This window comes from Giraffa tippelskirchi, chromosome X, assembly GCF_054371585.1.
Source record: "Giraffa tippelskirchi isolate mGirTip1 chromosome X, T2T-mGirTip1v1.2.pri, whole genome shotgun sequence".
Lineage (NCBI taxonomy): Eukaryota > Metazoa > Chordata > Mammalia > Artiodactyla > Giraffidae > Giraffa > Giraffa tippelskirchi.
This window is the reverse complement of record NC_137289.1, coordinates 148684851-148711866: the sequence shown is the minus strand read 5'-3', so window position 1 is coordinate 148711866 and position 27016 is coordinate 148684851. Positions and strand designations below refer to the sequence as shown.

General features: G+C 46.2%; 1 protein-coding gene and 1 long non-coding RNA gene across 6 annotated transcripts in view; one reads left to right on the top strand and one right to left on the bottom strand.

Moving 5' to 3' along the window:
- The window catches only part of LOC145536928 (uncharacterized), a 453923-nt gene extending 431420 nt beyond the window's left edge, over nt 1-22503 (top strand). For 2 of the 5 annotated variants that reach the window (XR_014076086.1, XR_014076089.1), the window contains 4 exons: nt 2147-2372; nt 2641-2810; nt 3044-3155; nt 8974-9593. This is a non-coding gene — a long non-coding RNA (uncharacterized LOC145536928). Of the gene's footprint in view, nt 1-2146; nt 2373-2640; nt 2811-3043; nt 3156-5293; nt 6944-8973; nt 9594-18991; nt 19109-20921; nt 20993-21737 lie in introns of those variants that run through there. The other 3 variants (XR_014076087.1, XR_014076085.1, XR_014076088.1) reach the window with 3 other exon arrangements.
- Nucleotides 1-27016, bottom strand: part of LOC145536926 (anosmin-1-like) — a 196064-nt gene that overhangs the window by 15007 nt on the left and 154041 nt on the right. Inside the window, exons 5-9 of the mRNA XM_081567231.1 lie at nt 26440-26624; nt 20189-20318; nt 17991-18196; nt 14956-15100; nt 5383-5529 (exon numbers count right to left, since the gene is read on the bottom strand). Coding sequence (XP_081423357.1) covers nt 5383-5529; nt 14956-15100; nt 17991-18196; nt 20189-20318; nt 26440-26624 — 813 coding nt within the window. The remainder of the gene's footprint in view (nt 1-5382; nt 5530-14955; nt 15101-17990; nt 18197-20188; nt 20319-26439; nt 26625-27016) is intronic.

The window sequence follows — 27016 nt, the reverse complement described above, 5'->3', positions numbered from 1 at the left end:
CCCTCCTCTGGAAACCACCCCAGCTCCTCTCCTCCTCTGTCTCAGAGCTCCCCAGGGTTCTCCAGTTCCTCTGGGAACTCACTGTTGGGGTGCCCAACCGCCTCACCCCGCTTTGTGCTGGCCGTTGAGACAGGTCTCGATTCTGCTTCTCTCTAGAGCAGCGGTCCCTGACCTTCGTGATAGTTCCAGGGACCGGTTTCGTGGAAGACGATTTTTCCACGGATGGGGTGGGGGGTGGGGGTGGATGGTTTTTGAGACAATTCAAGTGCATTCCTGGAGAAGGAAATGGCACCCCACTCCAGTACTCTTGCCTGGAAAATCCCATGGACGGAGGAGCCTGGTAGGCTACACTCTGTGGGGTCGCAAAGAGTCAGGCATGACTGAGCGACTTCACTTTCATTTTCACAAGTGGCGTTCCATTTATTGTGTGTGCTTTCTCTTATTATTTATTCCATCAGCTCCACCTCTGAGGATCAAACATTAGATCTGAGGTTGGGGACCGCTGCTCTAGGGGATCTTAAGTTCCACCCTTACGTAAGAAACTATTCTTAAAACTCCATCACGTTGTTCTGGTCCGAGTACTACAAGTGAACAGTGTTTTACATACAATGGTTTGCTTAGAGATACTTAATTGCAGTGATTTCTCTTACTTATAAATAATACTACTACCTGTTTCCATATTATTAGTGGAACAGTTAGACCTGTTTTCTAATTAATTACTAGTAAACTGATCAAGTAACCCAGAAGAAAGCAAAGAAAAAAGTGCTTCTGACTGCTCGTGATTTTGAATCAACAGAAATGAAAGAGGCAGAAAGGAATTTCAAGCAAATATGATGTCTATAACCATCACTTTCTGTCAGCATTGTGCTCAAAGTCTCAGCTAGCATTAAGACAGGGCAAAGAAGCAAAATGTGCAAAGTCTGAAAAGGAAGATGTAACTTTCTTATGATTTAGTAAGAACTTGATGATTTTTATAGAAAATGCTGGAAATCAACTATGCTTCCATAAAAAAATTCTTTATTTTGGGGGAAGAAAAGAGGGAAAGAAAAATAAAGGAACACGGATGCCCAACGCTGGATCCTTACAACAGAAATGAAATCCGAACGAAAGCCAGCTGAGAGGCAAAGATGGAACAACACCACTCCTCGGACGTAAGGAGGGCACCTGAGTGACCCTGTGTGAGGGAAGCTCTCACTCAGGACATGGAGTGCAGTGACCCTGGAGGAGACAAAATGATGAACTGATCATCTCTTAAAGGAAGAACTATTAATAAACTTGAAAAAAATAAAACTAGAAAAAGACTTAGATAAAACCAGGAAAGACCTAGATAAAACCAGCATAGCCATTTCCCTTCTCCAGCGGATCTTCCCAACCCAGGGATCGAACCCAGGTCTCCGGCATTGCAGGTGGATTCTTTACCAGCTGAGGCACCAGGGAAGCCCAAGAATACTGGAGTGAGTAGCCTATCCCTTCTGCAGCAGATCTTCCTGACCCAGGAATCGAACCAGGGTCTCCTGCATTGCAGGCGGATTCTTTGCCAGCTGAGCCACCAGGGAAGCCCAGTGAAGTGCCAAAGTAAGAACTATCAGGAAAGGGAAAGAAATAAAAGTAGAAAGAAACTGAGATGAAACCAGCAGATGACTCATATACTCCATACATAAAGGACTCTTGCAGGACAGACTGGCTAAACAGCTGGTGCATGCTTCGGAAAAGAGGAGCTCCATCGCCAATCAACTCACGACCAGGTGTTCCAAGCCCTGGACGACCAGAAACATGCAAATGCAAAGAGAAGCTAGCCATCACGACACACGTACCAGAAGAGCTGAGATGAGAAAAAGATGGGATCTCCACTTGGGGAGACTGTGTGGAGAACATCTAAGCCTCCTGGTGGGCGGGTGCATGGCCCAAGCTCTGTGCAAAACTCTCTCTTCTCGCGGTCAACATACTCTGACCTAAGAGTCTCACCTCTGGGGGAGGGGGGGGATATGTACAGACATATGTGACTCAGAAGGTGTGTTCACAGGATGCTCACAACGGTGCTGTTCTTTTCCACCTTTAAGATTCTTTGATGCGGATCCTTTGAAAAGTATTGCATTTGCTACAACATCACTTCTGTTTAATGTTTCGTTTTGTTTTTGGCTCCAAGGCATGTGTGATCCTACCTCCCCGACCAGGGACTGAACCCGCAACACCTGCGTTGGAAGGTGAAGTCTTAGCCACTGCATCGCCAGGGAAGTCCTTCTTACCAGCCCATCACTGGGCCAAACCAAATCTCCAGCTACTGTTGACAAGAAACTTCACAGCTGGAGGTGTGCCGGGGACAAACGGTACAGCAGTATATGGATGAATCACCGCTTCCTGCAGGAGACTGGGTGAGTGTCCCCCATGTACTGTTCACTGCGACAAGCCAGGTACGGACTGCTAAGATCCTGTCTGCATAAATTCAAGTACAGGTCCAACACACGTGCCCGTTCACAAGTCAGGATATTGGTGGTTTCCTCTCGTGGGCCTGAGAGGTTTGCATCTCCTGTATGTTTACCTTTTCGTTATAGGAGATGCTTACATGTTCGATAATAAAATGTGTTAGTTCATTGATACTAATGCCATATTGACATACAATGCTAATTTTAAATTGGTAAGGACAGTCATCCTCCGGTACCGACTAGAGGTTGGGAGTTGGACCCCCCGCCTTGGATACCACGTTCCCAGGATGGATGCTGGAGTCCCACAGTGAGCGCCTCATACCTGCGGGTTCTGCATCCTTGGGTTCAACCAGCTGCTGACCGTAGACAAGAGTACGGGACCCACAGGTGGGTGAATCTGCAGATGCAGAACCCGCTGATGTGGAGAACTGACTGTACAAGGGATTAACTAAATTCTACAATTGAATGTTAGTTTAATATTAATATTAAAATTAATCAGTTAATATTAATTTAAATGTTGTTAATATGTATACATAATTTTACTTTAGTAATATTGAATAAATTTAAATTAACATACGATAGTAATAAAACACTAAACGTTATCGGTAATGTTATTTTAGCTATGGAATGAATTTGAGCAGCTTGGAAGAAAATTCCAGAACAAGAGCTCCAGCACCAATATCCCGAATGGCACAGGAGCTGACACACTGAGTAAAATAGCGCCTCAGAAAAGTAAGAATTTTGAAAAATAATTCTGCCTAAAATAGATTTGTGTCTTAAAATGCATAGAAGTGATAACATGTATGTCAACTATCTCTAAAAGCAGTATTTCAGTAATGCAAAACAAATACTGTAAGAGGAGACAAAGGAATGAAATGAATTTATCTCAAAGATAAAAACAGAATCTATTCTAAAGATGAATGTTCACTGCAGTATTAACGGTAACACAGAAATTCTGAAGGCAACTAAATGTTTGACTGCAGTGCAATTACAACGACACATAATATCCATCAAGGTAGCCATTTCAAAATGTGATGAAAAATACTAACAATACACAAAATGCAAATTTATTATTTGAAAAATGTGTTCATTTTACATACACATAAAAATGGCTTCCCTGGTGGCTCAGCCTGCAATCCAAGAGACCTCAGTTTGATCCCTGGGTTGGGAAGATCCCCTGGAGAAGGGAACGGCAACCCACTCCAGTATTCTTGCCTGGAGAATCCCATGGACAGTCCATGGAGTCACAAAGAGTCAGACCCCACTGAGAGACTAACCCATACACATATAATAACTGGGTGAGACACGAGAGATACAGGAAAGTTGTGAAGGCAAGTCCACTAAAACGCTACTTCCGTGAAATACTGTGAACAGAACTGGCGTTTTTCCTGTCTTCCAAATTCTTTGCGTTATGCACCTTTTTAATAAATAATTACTTTAGAACAGAGCTTTACAGTGCAAAATAACGACGGTTTTGAGTGTTTGAGACACAAGCCCAGACTTCTAGGAAAGAGGTGAAGACAGGTCAATATCCCTAAAATGATGCAATGTCAGGAGCAGATTTCAGAATGTGATACACATTCCTGGGAACCACGGACAACCATTCAGACTTGAGAACAGCAAGGCATTCGATAAAAAAGAAAGCGTGCACGCGTTTTGTTCAGCTGTTTTCCTTAGTAGCAGTAGTGTGGCTTGATGGTGACGTTTGCACAAGCACCCTGACAGCTCAGAACTCTCCGATGCAAACAACAAACGTAAAACTCTTAGACCAAAGCACAGGCAGAACACTCCCTGAAATAAATCACAGCAAGACGTTTTTGGATCCACCTCTTAAGAGTAGTGAAAATAAAATCAGAAAATAAACAAATGGGACCTAATTAAACTTGAGAGCTTCTGCCCAGCAAACGAAAGAATTAAACAAAAAGACAACCCAGAATTGCGAGAAAATATTTGCCTATGACTGATGAAGGCTTCATCTACAAAATACACAAGACAGCTCATACGCCTAAATACCAACAAACAACCCAATCAAAAATCAGAAGACCTAAAAAGACATTTCTCCAAAGACATGTAGATGGCTAAGAGGAATGTAAAAAGATGGTCAACGTTGCTAACTATTGCAGAAATACAAATCAAAACTGTGATGAGTTATCACCCCACACCAGTCACAACGACTGTCATCAGAAAGTGTACAAACAATCAATGCTGGAGAGGGTGTGGAGAAAAGGGAACTCTCTCGCACTGTTGGTGGGAATGCAAACTGCTTCAGCCACTACAGAGAACAGTCTGGAGGTTCCTAAGAAAACTGAAAACAGAGCTACCCTATGACCCAGCAATCCCACTCCTGGGCATATACCTGGAGAAAACCATCACTTTGAAAACGTACATGCACCCCACTGAAGCACTATTTACAATAGTCAAGACACGGTAGCAACCTAAATGTCCATTGCCAGAGGAATACATATGGTACACGTACACACAGAATACTGCTCAGCTTTATAAAGAATGAAATAAATGCCATTTGCAGTAACGTGGGTAGGGAGGTAGAGATGGTCACAGTAAGGGGAGTCAGGGACAGAAACAGCATATCACTTCTCTGTGGAATCTAAAAAAAATGATACCAATGAACTCATTTACAAAAGAGAAACAGATTTACAGACTTAGAAAGCAAATTGACAGTTTCCAAAGGGGACTGGTGGGGGTGGGGGGGAATAAACTAGGAGACTGGGCTGGACAGGTACACGCTACTATATTTAAAATAATCAACAGGGACCTAGTGTACAGCACAGGGAGCTCTGCTCCGCGTAATAACGCACCTGGAGAAAGAATCTACCTGTATATATGTATAACTGAATCTCTTTGGAATACAGCTGAAACCCACACAACACTGTACATCAACTGTACTCCAACAGTAAAATAAAGCTCAAGAACAACAACCAGTAAGCAAGCATCTGCTCACCTTCGGTCTTCTTCCAGTAGACCTTGACTTGCAGCTGGGTGTCTTGGAAGAACGGAGCCCCGACTTCCAGGAGGCGAGCGGGCCGGCGTCTTTGAAGGGGAGGCTGCGTGTGCATCGTACTCTTCCTACTTTTCCCGAGGTGTTCTTCTACAACAGTGCACAACATTCTGACTTACTGGTTAAAAAGCCACATGGAACCCGAGGGTAATCCCAGTGCATCTGATTTCCCTCTGCGATCCTTCCATATTTCGTGCCTGTTTTTTAAAGTAAAACGTAATCCATCTACAGATTCCTTCCTGCCCAGGTTGATGTCACCTCCCCATTCATCACGGGCTGTAATGCAGGCCTGAAAGTACGCAGCATAAATTACACAGAATCCCCAGATTTAACTTGGTAGGAAACACACATGCTCCAACCTTGAGAGATGCTCTGATTTCAGTAATAAGAGGAAATACTATTTCTCACAATACATGATTTGGTTTTTTTTGCACTTGTGAAGGAAGTCAATGAAATAATATTGAAATACGATTTCATGAAAACAATATACTCGGTGGGTTTTTGCCGAAGGACCAACATGTTAGATTCCTCCATCTTGAGAGAGACAGAGGAGAGTTTAACATGGCTTAGTAGGAAAGATACCAAAACTTCCTGGCCTCCGATCTTTCCTTTTGCAGCTTACTGACTTTTAGAAGTTGCACTTGTAGAAATAATGTCCTTTTCTACTTTCAAAATTCCAAGTACTCCTCTGATATAACATCTCAACCTGTATTGATGATAAACCAGTAAGCAATGTGAAAAAGTTCGCTTAAAAGTCAGCATTTAGAAAACTGAGATCATGGCATCTGGTCCCATCACTTCATGGCAAATAGATTGGGAAACAATGGAAACAGTGGCAGACTTCATTTTGGGGGGCTCCGAAATCACTGCAGATGGTGACTGCAGCCATGAAATTAAAAGACGCTTGCCCCTTGGAAGAAAAGCTATGACCAACCTAGACATCATATTAAAAAGCAGAGACATTACTTTGCCAACAAAGGTCCATCTAGTCAAGGCTATAGTTTTTCCAATAATCATGTATGGATGTGGGAGTTGGATTATAAAGAAAGCTGAGCACAGAAGAATTGATGCTTTTGAACTGTGGTCTTGGAGAAGACTCTGGAGAGTCCCTTGGACTGCAGGGAGATCCAACCAGTCCATCCTAAAGGAAATCAATCCTGAATATTCATTGGAAGGACTGATGCTGAAGCTGAAACTCCAATCCTTTGGCCACCTGATGCAAAGAGCTGACTCATTGGAAAAGACCCTGATGCTAAGAAAGATGGAAGGCGGGAGGAGAAGGGGACAACAGAGGATGAGATGGTTGGATGGCATCACCGACTCAACGGACATGAGTTTGAGTAAACTCCAGGAGTTGGTGATGGACAAGGAAGCCTGGCATGCTGCCGTCCACAGGGTCACAAAGAGTCCGACATGACTGAGTGACTGAACTGACTGATCTTCAAAGGTAGTAATGCCTAAGCGTGAAATCTGATTTAGATATATGAAAAAAGAGAAGAAAAAAGGATATAAGTCAGGAACGGCCAGATGGCAGAGAGGCGTGGGATAGGGTGGGGAGACGGGGGTGGGGCTTCCTGCTCCAGGGAACCCCCTTCCCAGCACACGTTCACCAAGCCCAGAGCCCTCTGAATCCTGGCGTCTGGGGTTTACAGAGGCTTCATGACACAGACGTGACGTATTAAATTATTAGCCACCGATGACTGAAGTCCACCTCCAGCCCCTCTCCCTTCCGCAGAGGTGGTGGTAGGAAGTGGAGACAGAAAGTTCCAGCCCTCCAGTCACTAGTGTGTTTCTTTCATCCCCACCCTGTCCTTAGATGCTGTCCAAAAAATCACCTCACTCATGTAAGAAAACACACCTTCACGGCTCTCATCACTTAGGGAATTCCAAGAAATTCCAAGGAATTCCAATTTCTGGAGCCGTGTGCCTGGAACGTGCCAACACCAATGTCATCTTTAAGTCACAATGTCACAGGCTGTGAGAAGCCCGACATCCCAGTCTGCAGACCCCAGCGCAGCAAGCCTGGGGCCTGGAGTGGGGGCAGGGTCACAGGGAACCCACAAGACAGGCACCCAAACGCGCCCCTTTCCTGACGCCACCGTGGGCTTACAGAATCCCGCTGCTTACACCTAAGGCATTTTTAAAAAGAATTGAAGGTGCAACGGAATATTACTCAGCCATAAAACAGGGTTTAACCTCTGCCTTCTGCCCAGGCATGGAGGGACCTGGAGATTGTCATACAGTGTGAAGGAAGTCAGAAAGATAAACATCGTATATTAATGCACGTACATAGCGTTTAGAAAAATAGTGTAGATGAACCTATTTGCAAAGCAGAAATAGAGATACAGACATAGAGAACACACAGAAGGATACCAAGGGGGTTAAGAGTGGGGTGGGATGAACTGGGAGACAGGAATTTACATACATACACTAAACTGATGAGAACCTGACTCACTGGAAAAGACCCTGATACTGGGAAAGGTGGAAGGGGGGAGGAGAAGGGGACGACAGAGGATGAGATGGTTGGATGGCATCACTGACTCGATGGGCATGAGTATCAGTAAACTCCGGGAGTTGGTGATGGACAGGGAGGCCTGGCGTGCTGCAGTCCGTGGGGTCACAAAGAATCGGACACGACTGAGCGACTGAACTGAACTGAATGAGAACCTACTGGATACCACAGAGAACTCTACTCAATGCTCTGTAATGGTCTACATGAGAAGGCATCTAAAAAGAGGGGATATACATGTATACATATAGCTGCCCGTGCTGTATAGCAGAAACTAATGCCAACACTGTAAAATCAACTGTACTCCAATAAAAAGCTTTTTTTAGAAGATTTAAGATTTTTCACAAATCTTAAATTTTTCACAAGCTCACTTATGCATCTAATGCCTTTAATAACCTGTCATGTTAAAAATTCACTGGCAGATAACCAAAACAGTTTGGAGGGTTGTTTAACCTCTCTGTGAATATTGTCCCCCTTTGGCCTGTTATATCCCATGGAAATGCTTAGTTTTCACTACGGACGTAAAAAAGTGTATATATCTCAGGATTGAACGTCTGCTGCTTTACTGAATGATTCCAGCGTGAACACGCGTGGACACGCCCCCCCCCACAGGGGACATGCCCACACAGGGACAGGCCCCACAGGCCACGCCCCCGCACAGGGGCACGCCCCCAGAGGACACGCCCCCCACAGGACACACACACCCACACACACAGGGGACACGCCCACACACGGGGACATGCCCACACAGGACACGCCCACACACAGAGGATACACGGTCCAACCTCAACCCTGGGGGGACGTCCCTCCCTCTGACCGTGTCCCCCACTTCCAGCAGAAGACAAAAATGGAATAAAAGCCATTTTTCCACATTCTGAAAATGTATGAGGCCTGATTTATACTCTTTAATAGTCCTGAAAGTTAAAGAGAACTGAGTGACTAGACCATTTCTCTGGATGTCAAAGTTAAGATGAACTTTACCGAGACTGGGAGTTTTTTCTCTCTGCCCCCTTTTTATTTTGCAGAGCTGTAATACTCTTCCAGCTCCATGAGGCAACTACATCAAGCACTTGGAATCGGTCACCCCTGGAAATGTTCCTCCTGCCTCCCAAGAGAGCAAGTTACGTTTCTATTAAAGACAGTGTTATGTCTTTCTTTCCTTCAAGGGACCCTTTTATAAAACTGTGTGAACACACAGCCTTTGCTTTCATAGAAACATTTATCATTAAAACACCTAGTAGCCTGCAGGCCTGGAAAAACAGCATTCAAAAAGTAATTTATATGCTGACATTTACAGCACTGCTTCCTATAAATATAATTTCCCTTGCTTACACTGGAAAGTTGTAATGATTCTTTACTTCTGGTTGGTGCATGATGAAAAGACATTGTGTTCCTGTCACAGTGTCACGCTTGTGTTTATGGGATTATACATCAATGTTGGGTTACAAAGCATGTCCTGACACACACTCAGCTGTGTCCTGCCTAATCCTGTGTAAAGACAGTCTCTTTTGGAGGCCACCCTGACACCCAACTAATATGTATTGTCTCAGGTACTTTGCAGTATCACTTTTTTTTTTTTTTATTGTTCTGATCCTTCTGACAGGAATCAGTTAATCCTAGAATAAAGTGGCCTTTGGTAGGTTAAGTATCAGATCTCTTTCTTGGTTAGGTAAAATGGTACGCGCGTGCTCAGCTGTGTCCAACTCTTTGTGACCCCATGGACTGTAGCTAAAAGTTAGGAATAACCCTAGACAGCATATTAAAAAGCAGAGACGTTGCTTTGCCAACAAATGTCCGTCTAGTCAAGGCTATGTTTTTTCCAGTAGTCATGTATGGATGTGAGAGGTGGACTATAAAGTAAGCTGAACACTGAAGAATTGATGCTTTTGAACTGTGGTGCTGGAGAAGACTCTTGAGAGTCCCTTGGACTGCAAGGAGATCCAACCAGCCCATCCTAAAGGAGATCAGTCCTGAATGTTCATTGGAAGGACTGTTGTTAAAGCTGAAACTCCAATTGTTTGGCCACCTGATGTGAAGAGCTGACTCATTGGAAAAGACCCTGATGCTGGGAAAGATTGAGGGCAGGAGGAGAAGGGGACAACAGAGGATGAGATGGCTGGATGGCATCACCAACTCAATGGACATGGGTGTGGGTGGACTTAGGGAGTTGGTGATGGACAGGGAGGCCTGGCGTGCTGTGGTTCATGGGGTTGCAGAGAGGTGGACACAACCGAGTGACTGAACTGAACTGGACTGTAGCCCGCTAGGCTCCTCTGTCCATGGGATTCTCGGCTGTGGGCAGAAACGCATATTAAATTACAGGACTCATACAGCCCCTTCATGGCTCTCAGCCATACCAGCCTCTAAGGGGAAAGGAACGCTGTTTATTGGGAAAACTGGAAAGATACCAAAAGGCCAACTTACTTTGCACAAGACAGAAATCCCCACCACAGGTCGAAGAAAAAGTACGGTCTCAGGAAAATCAGATGTTTAAAGGATTTTCGTTTGAGGAGAAATCAGGGAGTAATAAGTTGGGGAAACAGGAAAGCATGAGATCTGGGCAGAAGTGAAGAGAAGCCAGGAATACGTGACCGTCTTGAGAGGGGAAGAAATCTGTGTTACTAGTTAACATTTTCTAGACACTCTTCTGACAGTCATCTACGAGACTGATGTTGAAGACAGGTTGGAAACCTGTATTAATTAGGAGATTCATTGTCTCAGGAAGGGGGCAACGGCCTGAACAAGGGTAAGAACTGGATAGGTCCCCACGTTCCAGGTGACATTAGGACACCAGAGGACTTTGATGCCTAATGAACTGGATTTCTGGAGAGAGGTAAACTGAGGCATGAAAAATGACCTCTCCTGACCTCAGGCTTGAACAGAAGGGGTGAGGGACAGGTGCTGTGGGGGGCGGGTCAGGAGGGCCGTGGAGAGAAACAGGGGTAAGAAGACGAGAAAAGCGTGGTTTGGAGGATGTTCCATTTCAAGAACCTGTCAGCCATCCCAGCCCGACATACAGCTCTGGTTTCAGCGTGTGGGGCATCAGGTGGGGGGGCGCCCAGGGTGGCCTCAGGACTGACTGCGGTCTCTGGGGGGGGGGGGGGAGTGCCTCCCCCTGCTTCATTACCCACCTCCCCTGCACGCTGGTTCTCTGCACACACAGTGCTCTGTGCCAGCCCTGCATACGTGCAGTGTGATGCCCAGTGCTCTGTGGGGCACCCGCAGGAGGAGGCTGGCAGGCTCAGTCCCTACCACCACGTCAGTCTATCTGCCTCCACAATGTCCCTGCAGCTCTCTGTGCCATGGGCTAGTCTCCCTGGCACCCTGGCCACGCATTTACAGACTCCACACTGGGATCTCGGAAGGCTGACGTCAAATGTGTCTAGGGCTGGCGGTAACGTGTGCGTGAGTTCGTGTTAATACATGAATACACAGTATTACATAGAATACATAGAAACACATAGTACATAGAGACTGTATAATGTACACATACACATGGTCTGTATAGTATATATACTCATATATATACTTTTTGCTATATATATGATATTTGTTTATACTCTAGTACAGTTTATGATAGCATAATATAGTAGACACAATTTGATGAATGAATTAAAGTGTGCAAGTTGCTCAGTCGTGTCTGACTCTTTGCGACCCCACGGACTATATGGTCCATGGGATTCTCCAGGCCAGAATACTGGAGTGGGTAGCCTTTCCCTCCTCCAGGGGAATCTTCCCAACCCAGGGATGGAACCCAGGTCTCCCACTTTGCAGGCGGATTCTTTACCAGCTGAGCCACCAGGGAAGTCCAGGAATACTGGGTGGATGAATGTAGGACTGCATTTAAAGAAATTAATGAATGGTGGGTACAGCCACTATGGAAAACAGTATGAAAGTTCCTAAGAAAACCAAACATAGAACTATCATATGATCCAGCTGCCCCATTTCTGGGCATGTATCCAGACAAAATTATAATCCAAAAAGGTACACACACCCCTGTGTTCACTGCAGCACTATTCACAACAGTCAACACATGTGAAACAACCTGAATGCCCATCAACAGAGGAATGGAGAAAGAAGATATGGTGCATATAGGCAATGGAATATTACTCAGCCATGAAAAAGAATGAAACGAAGCCATTGGCAGTGACATGGATGGACCTCGCGATTATCATACTAAGTGAATTAAGTCTGACAGAGAAAGACGAATACTGTATGATATCACTTGCTTGTGGAATCTAAAATATGACCCTAATGAACTTACCTATGAAACAGAAACAGACTCACAGACATTGAGGACAGACTGGTGGTTACCAAGCGGGCAGGTGATGGGGAGGGATGGAGTGGGAGGTTGGGGTTAGCAGATGTGAGCTTTGTTACAGAGAATGGATAAGCCACAAGGCCCTACTGTGTGTCACAGAGACCTATGTTCAATATCCTGTGATAAACCATCATGGAAAAGAATATACTTTTTAAAATGTACATATATACATAACTGAAATCACTTTGCTGTACAGCAGAAAATTGCCACCACGTTGTCAATCAACTACACTTCAATAAAAACTTCTTTTAAAAAATCGATGAAGTTATTAAATGTTCAGAGATGTTTCCATGAGAATTTTTACATAAAAGTTGTTCTGTACCCAGACTTACACACACAAATAGTGGACTTTTCAAATCCATTTAATCTCCCAAAGGACCCGTTTCTGAAATAGGGAGGAAGCTCTGTTTTGAGACCTCTTTTGAAAAACACCGTTTCAAGGGGATCTGCTCCTTTGGACCCCATTATCTTCCAGGTGGTACAAGGTAATTAGGGCTTCCCAAGTGGCTCAGTCAGTGGTTAAAGCATCCACCTGCCAATGCAGGAGACACAGGTTCCATCCCTGAGTTGGGAAGATCCCCTGGAGAAGGAACTGGCAACCCACTCCAGTATTCTTGCCTGGAGAATCCCATGGACAGAGGAGTCCATGGGGGTCGCAGAGTTGGACATGACTGAGCTCACAGGCAAGCTCAAGGAAGATGGTTATGGACAATCCCTGTGTCTAACTCAGAGGAGCCAGCCTCAGTTCAGTTCAGTCACTCAGTCGTGTCCAACTCTTTCCAACCCCATGAACCACAGCACACCAGGCCTTCCTGTCCATCACCAACTCCCGGAGTCCACCCAAACTCATGTCGATTGAGTCGGTGATGCCATCCAGCCATCTCATCCTCTGTCGTCCCCTTCTCCTCCCGCCCTCAATCTTTCCCAGCATCAGAGTCTTTTCAAATAAGTCAGCTCTTCGCATCAGGTGGCCAAAGTATTGGAGTTTCAGCTTCAACCTACTCTTTCCTAAATTCTAGATGCTTGTCACGCCGTCCTGGTCGGACCCAGGCCAGGAGCCATGACGAAAGGCAGACCCTGTGAGCCTGGGGTAGCAACACTCGTGGAGAGGCCTGCAGCCTCTTCTGGGAGGGCCTTGCATCAGCCCAGCTCCAGGAGCCTCCCCACGGCCCTGCATGCCACTCCCCAGCTGTCGGCAAACGCCAGAAACACCGCACCACCCAACATCTGGCTCAGAGACAAGGGCCTCATACGCCTCTCCTCTCGCTGTGCTGAGTTCATGGGCACAGAAGAGCTCGATAACACTGGCGCCTAAGACGTGAGCGTGGGGTGACGTGGTCACGGCTCCCAGTGCGGTACTGGGTAGCCTGCTGCAGGAATCGTGACCACTGTGTGAAACCCACAAAAAAAGGGGTTGAAAGCCTCAAATGCATGTTGCGTGTGAGGAGAGAATCCACAGTTTCTGAGAGTTTAGCTATAAGGATCCTCCTCCAAGACCAGTACACATCTGCGTGAGGACCCAACTGTGTTAATACAAGCGTTTGCTGGAATGGGACACCTTCTTAAGTTGCCATTATGACTCAAATGCATGTTGCAATTGAGGAGGGAATCTATAGTTTCTGAGAGTTAAGCTATAAGGATCCTCCTTGAAGACAGGTTCACATGTGCGTGAGGACCCGATCGTGTGAACACAAGCGTTTGCTGGAATGAGACACCTTCTTAAGTTGCCATTGTGACACCACGACTATCTATGAAACAGATAAAAGTCGTACAGAAAAGTCCAAGGCAGGGCTTTCCTGGTGGCTCAGTGGTAAAGAATCCGCCTGCCAAAGCAGGAGACAGGGGTTCGCTCCCCGGTCCGGGAAGATCCCACGTGTCGTGGAGCAGCTAAGCCCGTGTACCACAACTTGTGAGCCCGTCTGCCCTAGAACCCACGGTCTGCAACGAGGAGCCAACACAATGCACTGTGACTAAACAATAGTCCCTGCTCGCTGCTACTAGAGAAAAGCCCTCACACAGTTATGAAGACCCAGCACAGATACATTTAAAAAAATAATTATAAAAAATAAGGATGCGTTTGCATAAGGAGCCTGATTCATGTCAATACTGGCATCTGCTAGGATGAGACACTTTTCCTTCCGAAGTTTCCATTAGAATAAGGACCGTGAATCATGTCAATATCAGCATCTGCTAGAATGAGACACCTTTTCTTCCGAAGTTTCTGTTAGAATAAGGACCCCGAATCATGTCAATATTAGCATCTGCTAGAATGAGATGCCTTTTCTTCCAAAGTCTCCATCAGAATAAGTACCCCGAATCATGTCAATATTAGCATCTGCTAGGATGAGACACCTTTTCTTCCGAAGTTTCTATTAGAATAAGGACCCCGAATCTTGTCAATATTAGCATCTGCTAGGATGAGACACCTTTCCTTCTGAACTTTCCATTAGAATAAGGACCCTGAATCATGTCAATATTAGCATCTGCTAGGATGAGACACCTTTTCTTCCAAAGTTTCCGTTATGCCGCCAAAACATTGCGCGCGAAATAGACAAAGACCGTGAGGAAGACGCCAAGGTAACGCGTGCACACTGTACTGGTTCACAGGACACAGTCACACGCGTGCCGGTAGGAAGACCTGCCGGGTGGAGACAGGAAGGGAGGGAAGGGAACCGTGCGAACTCACTGTTGTGGGCGGCATGCGCAGACGTGAACCGCAGGGACACCTTGGCGCTCTTGAGGCGCGTCTGGCCCCAGTAGGTGATGGCTTGCAGCTCCACTGTGTAGTCACAGCCCAGCTGCAGCGGCTCCAGGGTCACCGAGTTCTGAGACTGCAGGCGGAGGGGAGACGAGACTGCGTCACAAGCCGCCCAGACCCTGAGCCTCCCGCCAGAGGCCCTGGGTCCTCCGGGATCCCACCAGCTCCCACCTGACCTCCGCCCAGACTCAGATCATGGAACCTTCTACGTCTTTAGCAAAGCCAGTCGTGCCGTGGATCCAAATAAGCGTCACGCAAAAGCATCTTTTTATGTTTTTTTGAAACTGTGTCACTAATCCCATTATCGGATGCTCTGCAGTTAGTGAGGATGAATAACTCAGTCCTAGAGCTCACAGTTCTAGGATTGTATATGTGTTTGAATCCTGCGCCATTAGCAGGATGTGTTTGTGTGTATGTGTGTGTGTTCTGTGCCTTTTGCAGGATGGGTGTGTGTGTCTGTGTGTGTGTGTGTGTATCCTGTGCAGTTTGCAGGGTATGTGTGTGAGTGTGTATTTTGTGCCAGTTCTAGAATTGTGTGTGTGTCTGAAACATGTGCCACTGGCAGCGTGTGTGTGTGTGTGTGTGTGTGTGTGTGTGTGTGTGTGTCCCTCACTCCTTACTGGAAGCAGCTCACAGAGACGAGAGCCCTTTATAACAGACTAGCAGAGGCTCACGTCAGCACACACCTGCAAAGACCCAGCAAACTGACAGTCGCTGTATTTCTCCGATACGGATCCTCCGTCTTCTATGAGAAAACTTCCACCGGAAGTTGCTAAGAAAAATCAACTTGACAGAATGCTTTTTAAAGCATGTTTTTATGGCTTGCGGGTATGATAATAAAGTCCCTTACAAGAACTGGGAATGAAGAGAAATAAGCTTGTGGTCTTAGAATTCAAACATTTGTCAAAAGATAGGACATGGGCAGCTCTGTGGTAGTGCACTGGCTGGGATTTGGTGCTTTCAGCATTGGGGCCAGGGTTCAATTACCTGTGGAGGAACACATACAGGAAATGGTACACACACACACACACACACACACACACACACACCCTGCAAATGGAACAGGACACACACATACACCATGCAAATGACACAGGGTACACATACACACCCATCCTGCAAATGGCACAGGATACCCACAAACACACACCCCACAAAAGGCACAGGATACACACATACACACACACACACTCTGCAAATTGCACAGGCTACACACACAAACACACATGCCCATCCTGCAAAAGGCACAGGATACGCACACACAAACACATCCTGCCAGTGGCAAACTATTCAAACACATACACAATCCTAGAACTGGCATAAAATACACACACACGTACACATATATATCCTACAAATGCCATAGAATACACAAACACACACACATATATCCTGCAAATGGCTGAAGACACACACACACAGCAAATAGCACAAAATAGGCACAGACACACATCTTACAAATGGCACTAACACACACAGACACACACAAACATCCTGCAAACGGCACAAGATTCACACACACATATACAGATATCCTGGCAAGTGATACAGGATACACACACACCCTCCAGTGTCACAGGATACACACACACTCACACACATCTTGCAAATGGCACAGCATACACACACAAACACACACACATCCTGCAAATGGTAGAGAATACACAGGCAATGGTGTGTATCCCTCCTGCAATGGTGAGGAAACACACAGACTCTGCAAATGGCACAGGATACACACACACACACTGTAACTGTCATAGGACACAGACACACACAGACACACACACAAACATCCTGCAAATGAGACAGGATACACACACAGACACATCCTGAAGATGCACAAAATACACACACACACACACATACACACACAATCTCCTTTTAGTCGAGGGGCCACCTGATACCACATGGACTATATATATATACTATACATATACTATATATGCATATATTTTGCCATGTCACATTCTGATTTCCATTTCTGTGATTTCCCACCTTCATCTCTTTCAGCACTTTCTATGAGATGAGCACACATTATCAATTATCACTTGTTGCAGAGTGCTGTGAAATGAAACCTGGAACTGTCAGAAAGTTTCTTACAAATAAACCAAAACAGCATCGCAGCTGGATATCAGTGATGTGAACTGGTAGAGACATGTTTTACAATCCTCCATGGCACAGATACTGGAATGTTCATTTAAAAAAATATTGCTGCTATATTTTTAAAGCACTTTTCAACATTAATTTATGGAATTCGACCTTATAAATTAGAGGGGAAGTTGTTCATTTATGTTTTATAACAACAAGATAAAGAAGTGTGTAATAAAAGGACATGTTTTTTATACATTAAGCATGTCACACAATGCAAAACGTCCAGTGTTATGGAGATCTCATTGCATGAAATGTTTTGGTGAAGATTTTACTTCTTGGTATGTGGAAAATAAGCCATCCCACGTCCTTTTAATCAATGAGAAACATATATTGTCAAACATACATCTTGGAAACTGTCTGCAGTTCCGGCAATGACATTACAGATGGGAGCACCTTGCAACACAACAGAAAAGGTATGAACTTTAACTCCCCAATTCAGAAGGATCGCTTAAAAAAAAAAAAAAAAAGCAAACCTCCATGTCAAGGACATTTTGAACTGTACCATTTTCAGTAGCTAGACAGGTAAGATGGATAGCATTCCAGTCCCTTTGATTTCTAGAGTTTGTGCCGTCCCTTTTGGATACAAGTAAGTCAACAGATGACATCCAAGCGTTCTCAACCTAAAATGTCTGAGGCTGAGTGGCCGGTGTGGTCCTCTGGTCGCTGACCCTCTTCGGCCAGAGGGAAGAGATGCGAATTCATCCATCATCCACCCCTTTTCTGGGCTCACTGGAGGCTGCCCTTAAACCAGGCGCCTTGAGTTCACCCCCCCCCACGGGCCGTCGGGCCCCCTCCCCGGGATGGGCACTTACCCCATCTGTGGTCTTCCTCCTCTTCTTCTTGGTCGGCACAAGGGACTTGCCGCTGACCGTCCAGCTCCAGAAGACTTTGTAGTGGTGCACCGGGATGTCTGGTTCCTCAGGGACATCCCACGCGATGGTCACGGCCACGCTTCCGTCACTGTGGACGGTGGAGTTCGCCAGCCGGAGGTTGGCTGGGGCCGGGGGTGCGGACGGATCTGAAATTGCAGGAGACAGACTGCAGTGTTGAGGCTGACCATGAAAGCACCATCGACTCCATGGACAGGAGTTTGAGCAAACTCCGGAAGATGGCGAAGAACAGGGGAGCCTGGCATGCTGCCATCCATGGGGTCGCAGAGAGTCGGACACGACTGAGTGGCTCAATAACAACCACGGAAGCACCATTTCTGCACGTGTAACGACGGCAGGGTCAACGCAAGAACACTGCCCTTTATATTTAGGATAGCTGAAAACAAGCACTTCAGTTCAGTTTGGTTCAGTCGCTCGGTTGTGTCCAACTCTTTGTGACCCTATAGACTGTAGCCCGCCAGGCTCCTCTGTCCATGGGATTCTCCAGGCAAGGATACTGGAGTGGGTTGCCATTTCCTTCTCCAGGGGATCTTCCAGACCCAGGGATCAAACCCGAGTTGCTTATGTCTCCTGCATTGACAGGTGGGTTCTTTACCACTAGTGCCACCTGGGAAGCCCCAGAAATTGAGCAAATATAGATGCCGCTCACCACAAAGGACTTACAGATGGTTTTTCTTCAATACGTCTGCCCAATAGTTCTAAAACCATCTGCATCAGAGGAGCAAAGAAGCTAACTTGATATAAATGAAGAAAACTGGAGGAAAATACCCATGTTTTTATTCTCAGGATGCTTTGCATTTTTAGAATGATGGAAACATGAATTATTGTTTTCTTAAATCTGTTGCTTTCCTGTAAGATAGCTAAGTTCTGGAGGTTTGGTGGGTTATTAATTTTCTTTTTAAGTTTTGTAATTGCTTTCGTAGGCTAATCACTAATCCAAAGCACATGACATGATATTTTTGACGAAGTGGTTCTCAAACAATCAACATTAGGAAACCTCTGGGAGTGCCCAAGACTGATACTGAGATAATGCTGTTTCGGTGAGTCCTGGGAGGGCCCAGAAATATATTCATGTGAAATATGTTTTATATAAAATAACTGTTGTTGCTGTTTAGTCACTTAGTCATGTCTGACTCTGCATCACCATGGACTGTAGCCCACCAGGCTCCTCCATCCATAGGATTCTCCAGGCAAGAGTACTGGAGTGGGTTGCCATTTCCTTCTCTAGGGGATCTTCCCAACCCAGGGATCGAACGTATGTTTCCTGCATGGGCAGACAGATTCTTTACCACTGAGCAACTTGGGAGACTACTTTGCCAACAGCAGAGTCTTGGCCTCTCCAGCCCTTACTCCCCACCACAGACACCCCATCTCAGGAAACGCATATTCCTTCCCACGGCTCCTGCCCTAAACCTCCAGGCTGTATCCTTCCTGAGCTCTCATTGAACAGCTCCCGTGGCATATCAATACTGCAGAGTCTATCTGGAATTCCACTGTCTCTACCAGAATGACCCCCCTGGGCCCAAGTCAACTTTCTCTCTCCCTGATTATTGCGAAGGCCTGTCTGAGCCTTTCTCAGTATGGCAGCTGGTGAATCGTTTTTTAATTTATTTTTATTTATTTGGCTTCCCTGGTAGCTCAGCTGGTAAAGAATCCACCTGCAATGCAGGAGACCCCAGTTCGATTCCTGGGTCAGGAAGATCCCCAGGAGAAGGGATAGGTTACCCGCTCCAGTATTCCTGGGCTTCCCTGGTGGCTCAGACACTAAAGAATCTGCGGCAGGCACGAAAGCTTTCTCTCCAAAAAATTTAAACTGAACGGCGCTTGATGCATAAGAGACGGAGAGACCCAGGGAGAGGAAGCTGACTGTAGAGAACTGCCCGTCCGAGCTGAGAAAACATTATCATGATGATAGTTTCCGGAGCCTTGCAGGGGTCAAAGCCCAGGGATCCTCCCAGCCATGAATTCACGCGGCTCCTTCAGAGGCATCTGGTCCCACTAGCTCAGCACAGCAAAGCCACATGCTGGCCAAACACACCCACCCGTACCAGCCTGGGGACGCCACGGATGTGCCCCCCATTGCGAGGTGGGTGGGTGGGCAGGCAGCAAGCACCACTGACCTTTGGAGGAGCGGAAGTGCTTGCTGGGGGCGGTGAAGCCTCGGGTCCCGTGCACGTTCACGGCCGCCACGCGGAACTGGTACCATCTGCTGGGCCGGACGTCCGTCAGCTGTACCCGCTCGTCCGTGGTCTGAGAGGGAAAAGGCACACAGAAGCCTGTTATCCTGATATGCCTGCCGGGTCTGCTTTGTAAACACAGGTGATTCATCGGTGGACTCGAGGCAGTCCTGCCCTCCCCTTGCCCTCCTGGGTGAGGGTGGGCGACTCTGCTGGGTTCCAGGGAGGGCTGTCGGGATGGAGGAGTTCCCAGGGGAGGTTCCAGCGGCTCCATGCCACTCATGGGTATTTATTCCCAAAGACTCGGACGGCTCTGTGGAAGTCAAAGTCTCCTGATGAATGCATGGGCTGGTTTTTACCTCTGATGACTACATACATCATTGGACGGTTTTCATTAAGGAAGTATATGTATGAATGAATAATGGGCTTCCCCTGTGGGTCAGATGGTTAAGAATCTGCCTGCAATGCAGGAGACCCAGGTTTGATCTCTGGGTCAGGAAGATCCCCTGGAGAAGGGAAATGGCAACCCACTCCAGTATTCTTGCCTGGAGAATCCCATAGACAGAGGAGCCTGGCGGGCTACAGTCCGTGGGGTTGCAGAGAGTTGGACAGGACTGAGCGACTGTCGCTTCACCTCATGAATGAATAAACATATGAAGTGATCATTATATTACAGAGAACATGAAATCATCTGTAAATGACAGAAGGAAAATGCCTCCTACTTGGACACCAAATATAATTCTGAAAGTAGGTATGCGAACCCACACACTTAAATTCCGGAAGTACATTGCAACTCAGGGCTTTTTCTTTCTTTCCATTTTTTTAGCTTGAGTAAATCATGTAAGATGTGCATAGATTCACGTTCCTGAAGGGTGAGGTGTGTTACAATGTGGAGGTGGTTTAATCACTCAGTTGTGTCCAACTCTCTGTGACCCCACAGACTGTAGCCCGCCAGGCTCCTCTGTCCATGGGATTCTCCAGGCAAGAACAATGGGGTGGGTTGCCATGTCCTTCTCCAGGGGATCTTCCCATCCCAGGGATCGAACCTGAGTCTGCTGCATTGGCAGGTGGGTTATTTACTGCTGAACCATCAGGAGTGGCTGTGTGAATATATCTTAGTCCAATAAAACGTTGTAAAGAAGAAAACTGGACGCAGGGACACATTGACAGGGCTTGCTGCCCCTCTGGTTATGTTCCGAGATCTCAGACAACCTGTCCATATTGTCACTACCCACCTTGGCCAAGCTCAGGGCAACAGGCCCGCTTCCAACAATGTCCTAGGGCAGATCTGAGCACTTGGCCATGACTCTGAGAGAGTCACATCCTAGGCAAGCGGATAAGAAGTCCAAGGGTCCCCAAAGAGAGAGGGGTCTGAGGCTCTGGAGGAGGGGATAGGGATCTGGAATTCCCAAGAGGAGGAAAGGACAAACATCTTTTTTTTCCTCTACATTTCTTAGTCTTAGTCACATAAAACTTTTTTTTTTCCTTTAAGCCTGGTGATTACTCAGTTTAAAATCTGTACTAAGGATTATATATACTAAGGACTATATTCCAGTAGTCATGTATGAATGTGAGAGTTGGACTACAAAGAAGGCTGAGCACCAAAGAATGGATGCTTTGGAACTGTGGTGTTGGAGAAGACTCTTGAGCTTCCCTTGGACTGCAAGGAGATCCAACCAGTCCATCCTCAAGGAGATCAGTCCTGAATATTCATTGGAAGGACTGATGCTGAAGCTGAAATTCCAATCCTTCAGCCACCTCATGTGAAGAGCTAACTCATTTGAAAAGACCCTGATGCTGGAAAAGAGGGAAGGTGGGAGGAGAAGGGTACGACAGAAGATGAGATGGTTGGATGGCATCACCAACTCAATTGACATGTGTCTGAGTAATCTCTGGGAGTTGGTGATGGACAGGGAGGCTTGGCGTGCTGCAATCCATGGGGTTGCAAGAGTTGGACACGACTGAGGGACTGAACTGAACTGAACTGAGAATGTATATTATGGGAATGGGTCTGGTAGGATCTTTCTGTTGTTAAGTTCTAATCCTGTTATCCTAAAATGTAAATTGTGGGAGTGGGTCTGGTAAAATTTTTACAACCTTGAGACATTCTTTTGATTTATTGTAATAACTAAGTTAAAAAGCATATGAGTCCCTTGCTAACACTAGTGAGGGGGGCACTCTCTGTCCCCTTTCTAATGTCTGTGCCAGAAGCTTTCTCTGTCTCTTTTCTCACTTTAATAAAACTCTGCTACACAGAAGCTCTTGAGCGATGAAGCCTGGTCCCTGGTCCTGAAGCTAAATCTCCTTTGGAGACCATGAATCCGACACCGTTCACCATAAGCTATCGACTCCAAGGGATAAATGTCTGAGTTCTGTGGGTCATCTGGGCCTAGTGCCAGCTGAGCTCAACATGACCCTCCTTGCATGAACCTGGGCAACAGAATGGAATCGATACCCTCCTAAACCTCAGCTTGTGATAACTTACTCAAAGGACTGTCACGTGTACTTCAGCATTCAAAAGAAGCTAAGCATTTCCATGATTAAAATAAATAAGCAGGGTCGTCATTACCATCTTTCTAAATTCCACGTATATATGCATTAATATACTGTATTGGTGTTTCTCTTTCTGACTTACTTCACTCTGTATAATAGGCTCCAGTTTCATCCGCCTCATTACAACTGATTCAAACGTGTTCTTTTTTATCTCCGAGTAATATTCCATTGTGTATATGTACCACAGCTTCCTTATCCATTCATCTGTCGATGGACATCTAGGTTGCTTCCATGTCCTCGCTATTGTAAACAGTGCTGCAGTGAACAATGGGGTACGTGTGTCTCTTTCAATTCTGGTTTCCTCGGTGTGTATGCCCAGAAGGCAAGGGTGGGATGATTTGAGAGAACAGCATTGAAACATGTATATTACCATATGTGAAATAGGAGACCAGGGCAAGTTCAATGCATGAGGCAGGGCACTCAAAGCTGGTGCTCTGGGGTGACCCAGAGGGATGCGCTGGGGAGGGAGGTGGGAGAGGGGCTCAGGATGGGGGACACATGAATCGTGGCCGATTCATGTTGATGTACGGCAAAAACCACCACAATAGTGTAAAGTAATTAACCTCCAATTAAAATCAATTAATTTAAAATAGAAAATAAATAAAATTTTTTAAAGAAGGAAGAAAGTGACTTCTGAAGTGTGCCTTTCTACCTTTTCTGGCAGAATTGAGACAACATTTCCATTGACTTCTTTGTCTAGTCTCAGCCTTCAGTTTAAGGAACTAAAGTCAGCACGCTCAGCAGACACAGTAAGGAAACATTTCATGTGGCATTAACCAGTGAACACAGTAATAATAATAAAAATGATAGAGCGAGGTGCTTCCTCTCTCCAAGAAAAAGAATATGAAAGAGAAAGTCTTATCATCAATCACTTTCATAAATCTTCAAATTAGGAATTTGGAAATTCTTCAAGTGATATTGTAGCACCATTTAGGGGAGAATGCCATGTAAACCAAACATAATTTTAGGCTGTATTCTGAACATCTTTATGTTTTGTTAACGCAAAAGGGTTTAACAAGATAGATATGGCATAAAATTAGTAAATATTTCTGACCAGTTCTTTTTTTTCCCTAATTGAAGATGTTTCTTTTAGAAGTGGCACATATACACAATGAAATATTACTCAGCCATAAAAAAGGAATGAATCTGAGTCAGTTGTAATGAGGTGGATGCATCTAGAGCCTGTTTCTACAGAGTCAAATAAGGCAGAAAGAGAAAAAAAGATAAATGTTGAATATTAGTGCATATATATGGAACCTCAGAAAAGGGTACTGATGAACCTATCTGCAGGGAAGAGACAGAGACGCAGAGAACGGACGTGTGGACACAGAAGGGGAAGGAGGGAGTGAGACAAATTCAGCAAGTAGCACTGACCATGCACACTAATAGCACTGACTTTATATGTGAGATAGAAAGTAGGCAGGAACCTGCCGTGCAACACAGGGAGCTTAGCCCAGTTCTCTGTGATGACCTAGGGGGGCGGAAGAGGCGAGGGGAAGAGTCAAGAAAGAAGGGATATTGTACACGTGATTGATTCACTTTGTTGTACGGCAGAAACTAACACTACATCACCCATTATCCTCCAATTAAAAAAAAAATCGTTTTAACATCACATTTCTCACTGCTTTCGAGGTCTTTAAATTACTCTCGTGTTTATTCCTCTCCGAGACACTACTGATGAAAAGGGGATTACATTTTTCTTTCAAACACCTGAGTATTGCACTGTAGTTTACATGTAATGAAAAAAAAAAAAAAATCAAGGGAATCTCGTCCTTGGAGAAAGACGGTCTTACACACATCAGCAGAGAAGATTTCCCTGTAGACCTACAGGGGGAGAAGCCATGTTTACTTGTTGAAAAGCATGAAGCAGTTTCATACTGATAATTGATTCTTTCCTCAGCACTGGGAAGATGACCTCCAGGAGGGGTGCCATCCGGTGGCCCATTTCTTGGGGAGTTGGGCCAAGAAGGAGGAGAAGGAAGTACTCAGAGAAGATTCGAGACCTGCCCGCTGCTTCCCACCAAGCAGTTTGGTGACAGGACTCTGCCTTCAGCCACTCAAGTCCTGTGCAGAATGAAAGCTTAAATCTGGGAGTGAGAGGGTCAATTCCCAGGCAGGTTGATAAGAAGTCTGGGGTCCTCAAGGAGAGAGAGGGGTCTGGAATTCTCAAGGAGGAAGAAAGAACAAACTTTTTTTTCCCCTCTACATTCCTTAGGATTATGTAACAATAATGTATCCTGCTTGAGGACAATTTCTGGAAAAAAACCTTCTGGCCAATCCTGTTATCTTAAAATGTAAATTATGGGAGTGGGTCTAGTGAGGTCTTGACAACCTCCAGACATTCTTTTGATTCATGGTAATAAGTAATTAAAAAGTATATAACTCCATTGCTAACACTAGCGAGGGGGCACTCTTCCCGCCCCGCTTCTGATGTCTATGTCAGAAGCTCTCTATCTCTCTTTTATACTTTAATAAAACTTTATTACACAAAAGCTCTGAGCAATCAAGCCTCATCTCTGGCCCTGGATTGAATTCCTCTCCTCTGGAGGCCAAGAATCTCGGTGTCTTTTGTCGTTCAGCAACAACCTTTCAGGAGCAACACGGGAGAAGACGTCAAGATGATCACATGGTGGGTTAACGAGTCCTACGGGTGCTGCGTTTCGCTCAGTCTCGTGGGTTCTACATGTATCTCAGGGTTTAAGTGCAGTTCTTGGAGGAAATAAATGTGAACACTCTTAGGAAAATGGCTTCCCTGGTGGTCCAGTGCTTTAAGAACCCGCCTTGCAATGCAGGGGACACCAGCTGGATCCCTGTTCTGGGGAGATCCCACAGTCCTCGGAGCAAGGAAGTCCGTGGGCCACACCTTCTGAGCCTGGGTTCTAGAGCCCGTGTTCTAGAAGCCACCGCAATGAGAAGCCCTCACACCGCAATGAAGAGGAACCCCTGTTTGCTGCTATCAGAGGAAGCCCGAATGTAGTAACAGGGACCCAGCACAGCCATGAATGAGTAAACGGATCTTCTGAAAAGGAGAATTACGTCCCTCCACCATGCATCGGGACTTCTCTGACGGCTCAGATGGTAAAGCGTCTGCATACAATGTGGGAGACCCGGGTTCCATCCCCGGGTCGGGAAGATCTCCTGGAGAAGGAAATGGCAACCCACTGCAGTACTCTTGCCTGGAAGATCCCATGGAGGGGGGAGCCTGGTGGGCCACAGCCCATAGGGGTCACAAAGAGTCGGACACGACTGAGTGACTTCACTCACTCGCTCACCATGCGTTGTGAGCACATGAAGCCAACTTTCTCGTGGTAACGGGTTATATACCCATGGAGCTTCTCCTGTCTTTTACCCCATGGTGGTGAGGTGTGTGCACACCAGTTTAAGTGACATGCACGCTCAGGCTATTTTGAGCAAGCCACAGCACGTTAACCTCTTCTGTGTAGGTGTGCGGGAGATGTCACCTCAAGGGTGACATCAGGAGACCCGGGTTCGACCCCTGGGTCGGCAAGATCCCCTGGAGGAGGAGATGACAACCCACTCCGGGATTCTTGCCTGGAGAATACCACAGACAGAGGAGCCTGGCGGGCTGCAGCCCATGGGGCCGCAAAGAGTCGGACAGACGGAGCCCACGAAGCACTCACCTGCGCCACGGTCTGCCAGTGCGTGGCGTCGTCTTCGCTGGGATGGATTCCGTAGTTCCACCTTCTCTGCACCACGTAGATGACGGGCTCAATGGAAACGTTGAACTTTGAGGACCACTTCACCTCCAGCTGCCCGGACTGCAGTTCCGTGAACCGTAACTCCTTCCTGGGCTTCAGGGGGACACCTGGAACAGAACCACGCCAGTCACAACAGCGTGCGTGCGACGCGGACCGCGGTGAACGCTGAGGAAGAAGAGCTAAAGGGGAGACGAAACTCATCTCACGACAAAGGACCCTCTGTTTCCTTTGTTAACAGCAGCGTCTCCCTCTCAGGGGTTCAGTCTGAAATGGTGTGATGCCAAGTTCAGTTTCCCGTTCCCACTGTTTTAGAGGGTCTAAATTGATTCTTGATCCTAAACGAGGTTTTGTCTCCCCAGTAACCTCGAGTGTTAATCACTTAGCTGCATCTGACCCTTTGTGACCCCCAAGAATGGTAGCCCGCCAAGCTTCTCTGTCCAATGGATTCTCCAGGCAAGAACACTGGAGTGGGTTGTCATTCCCTTCTCCAGGGGATCTT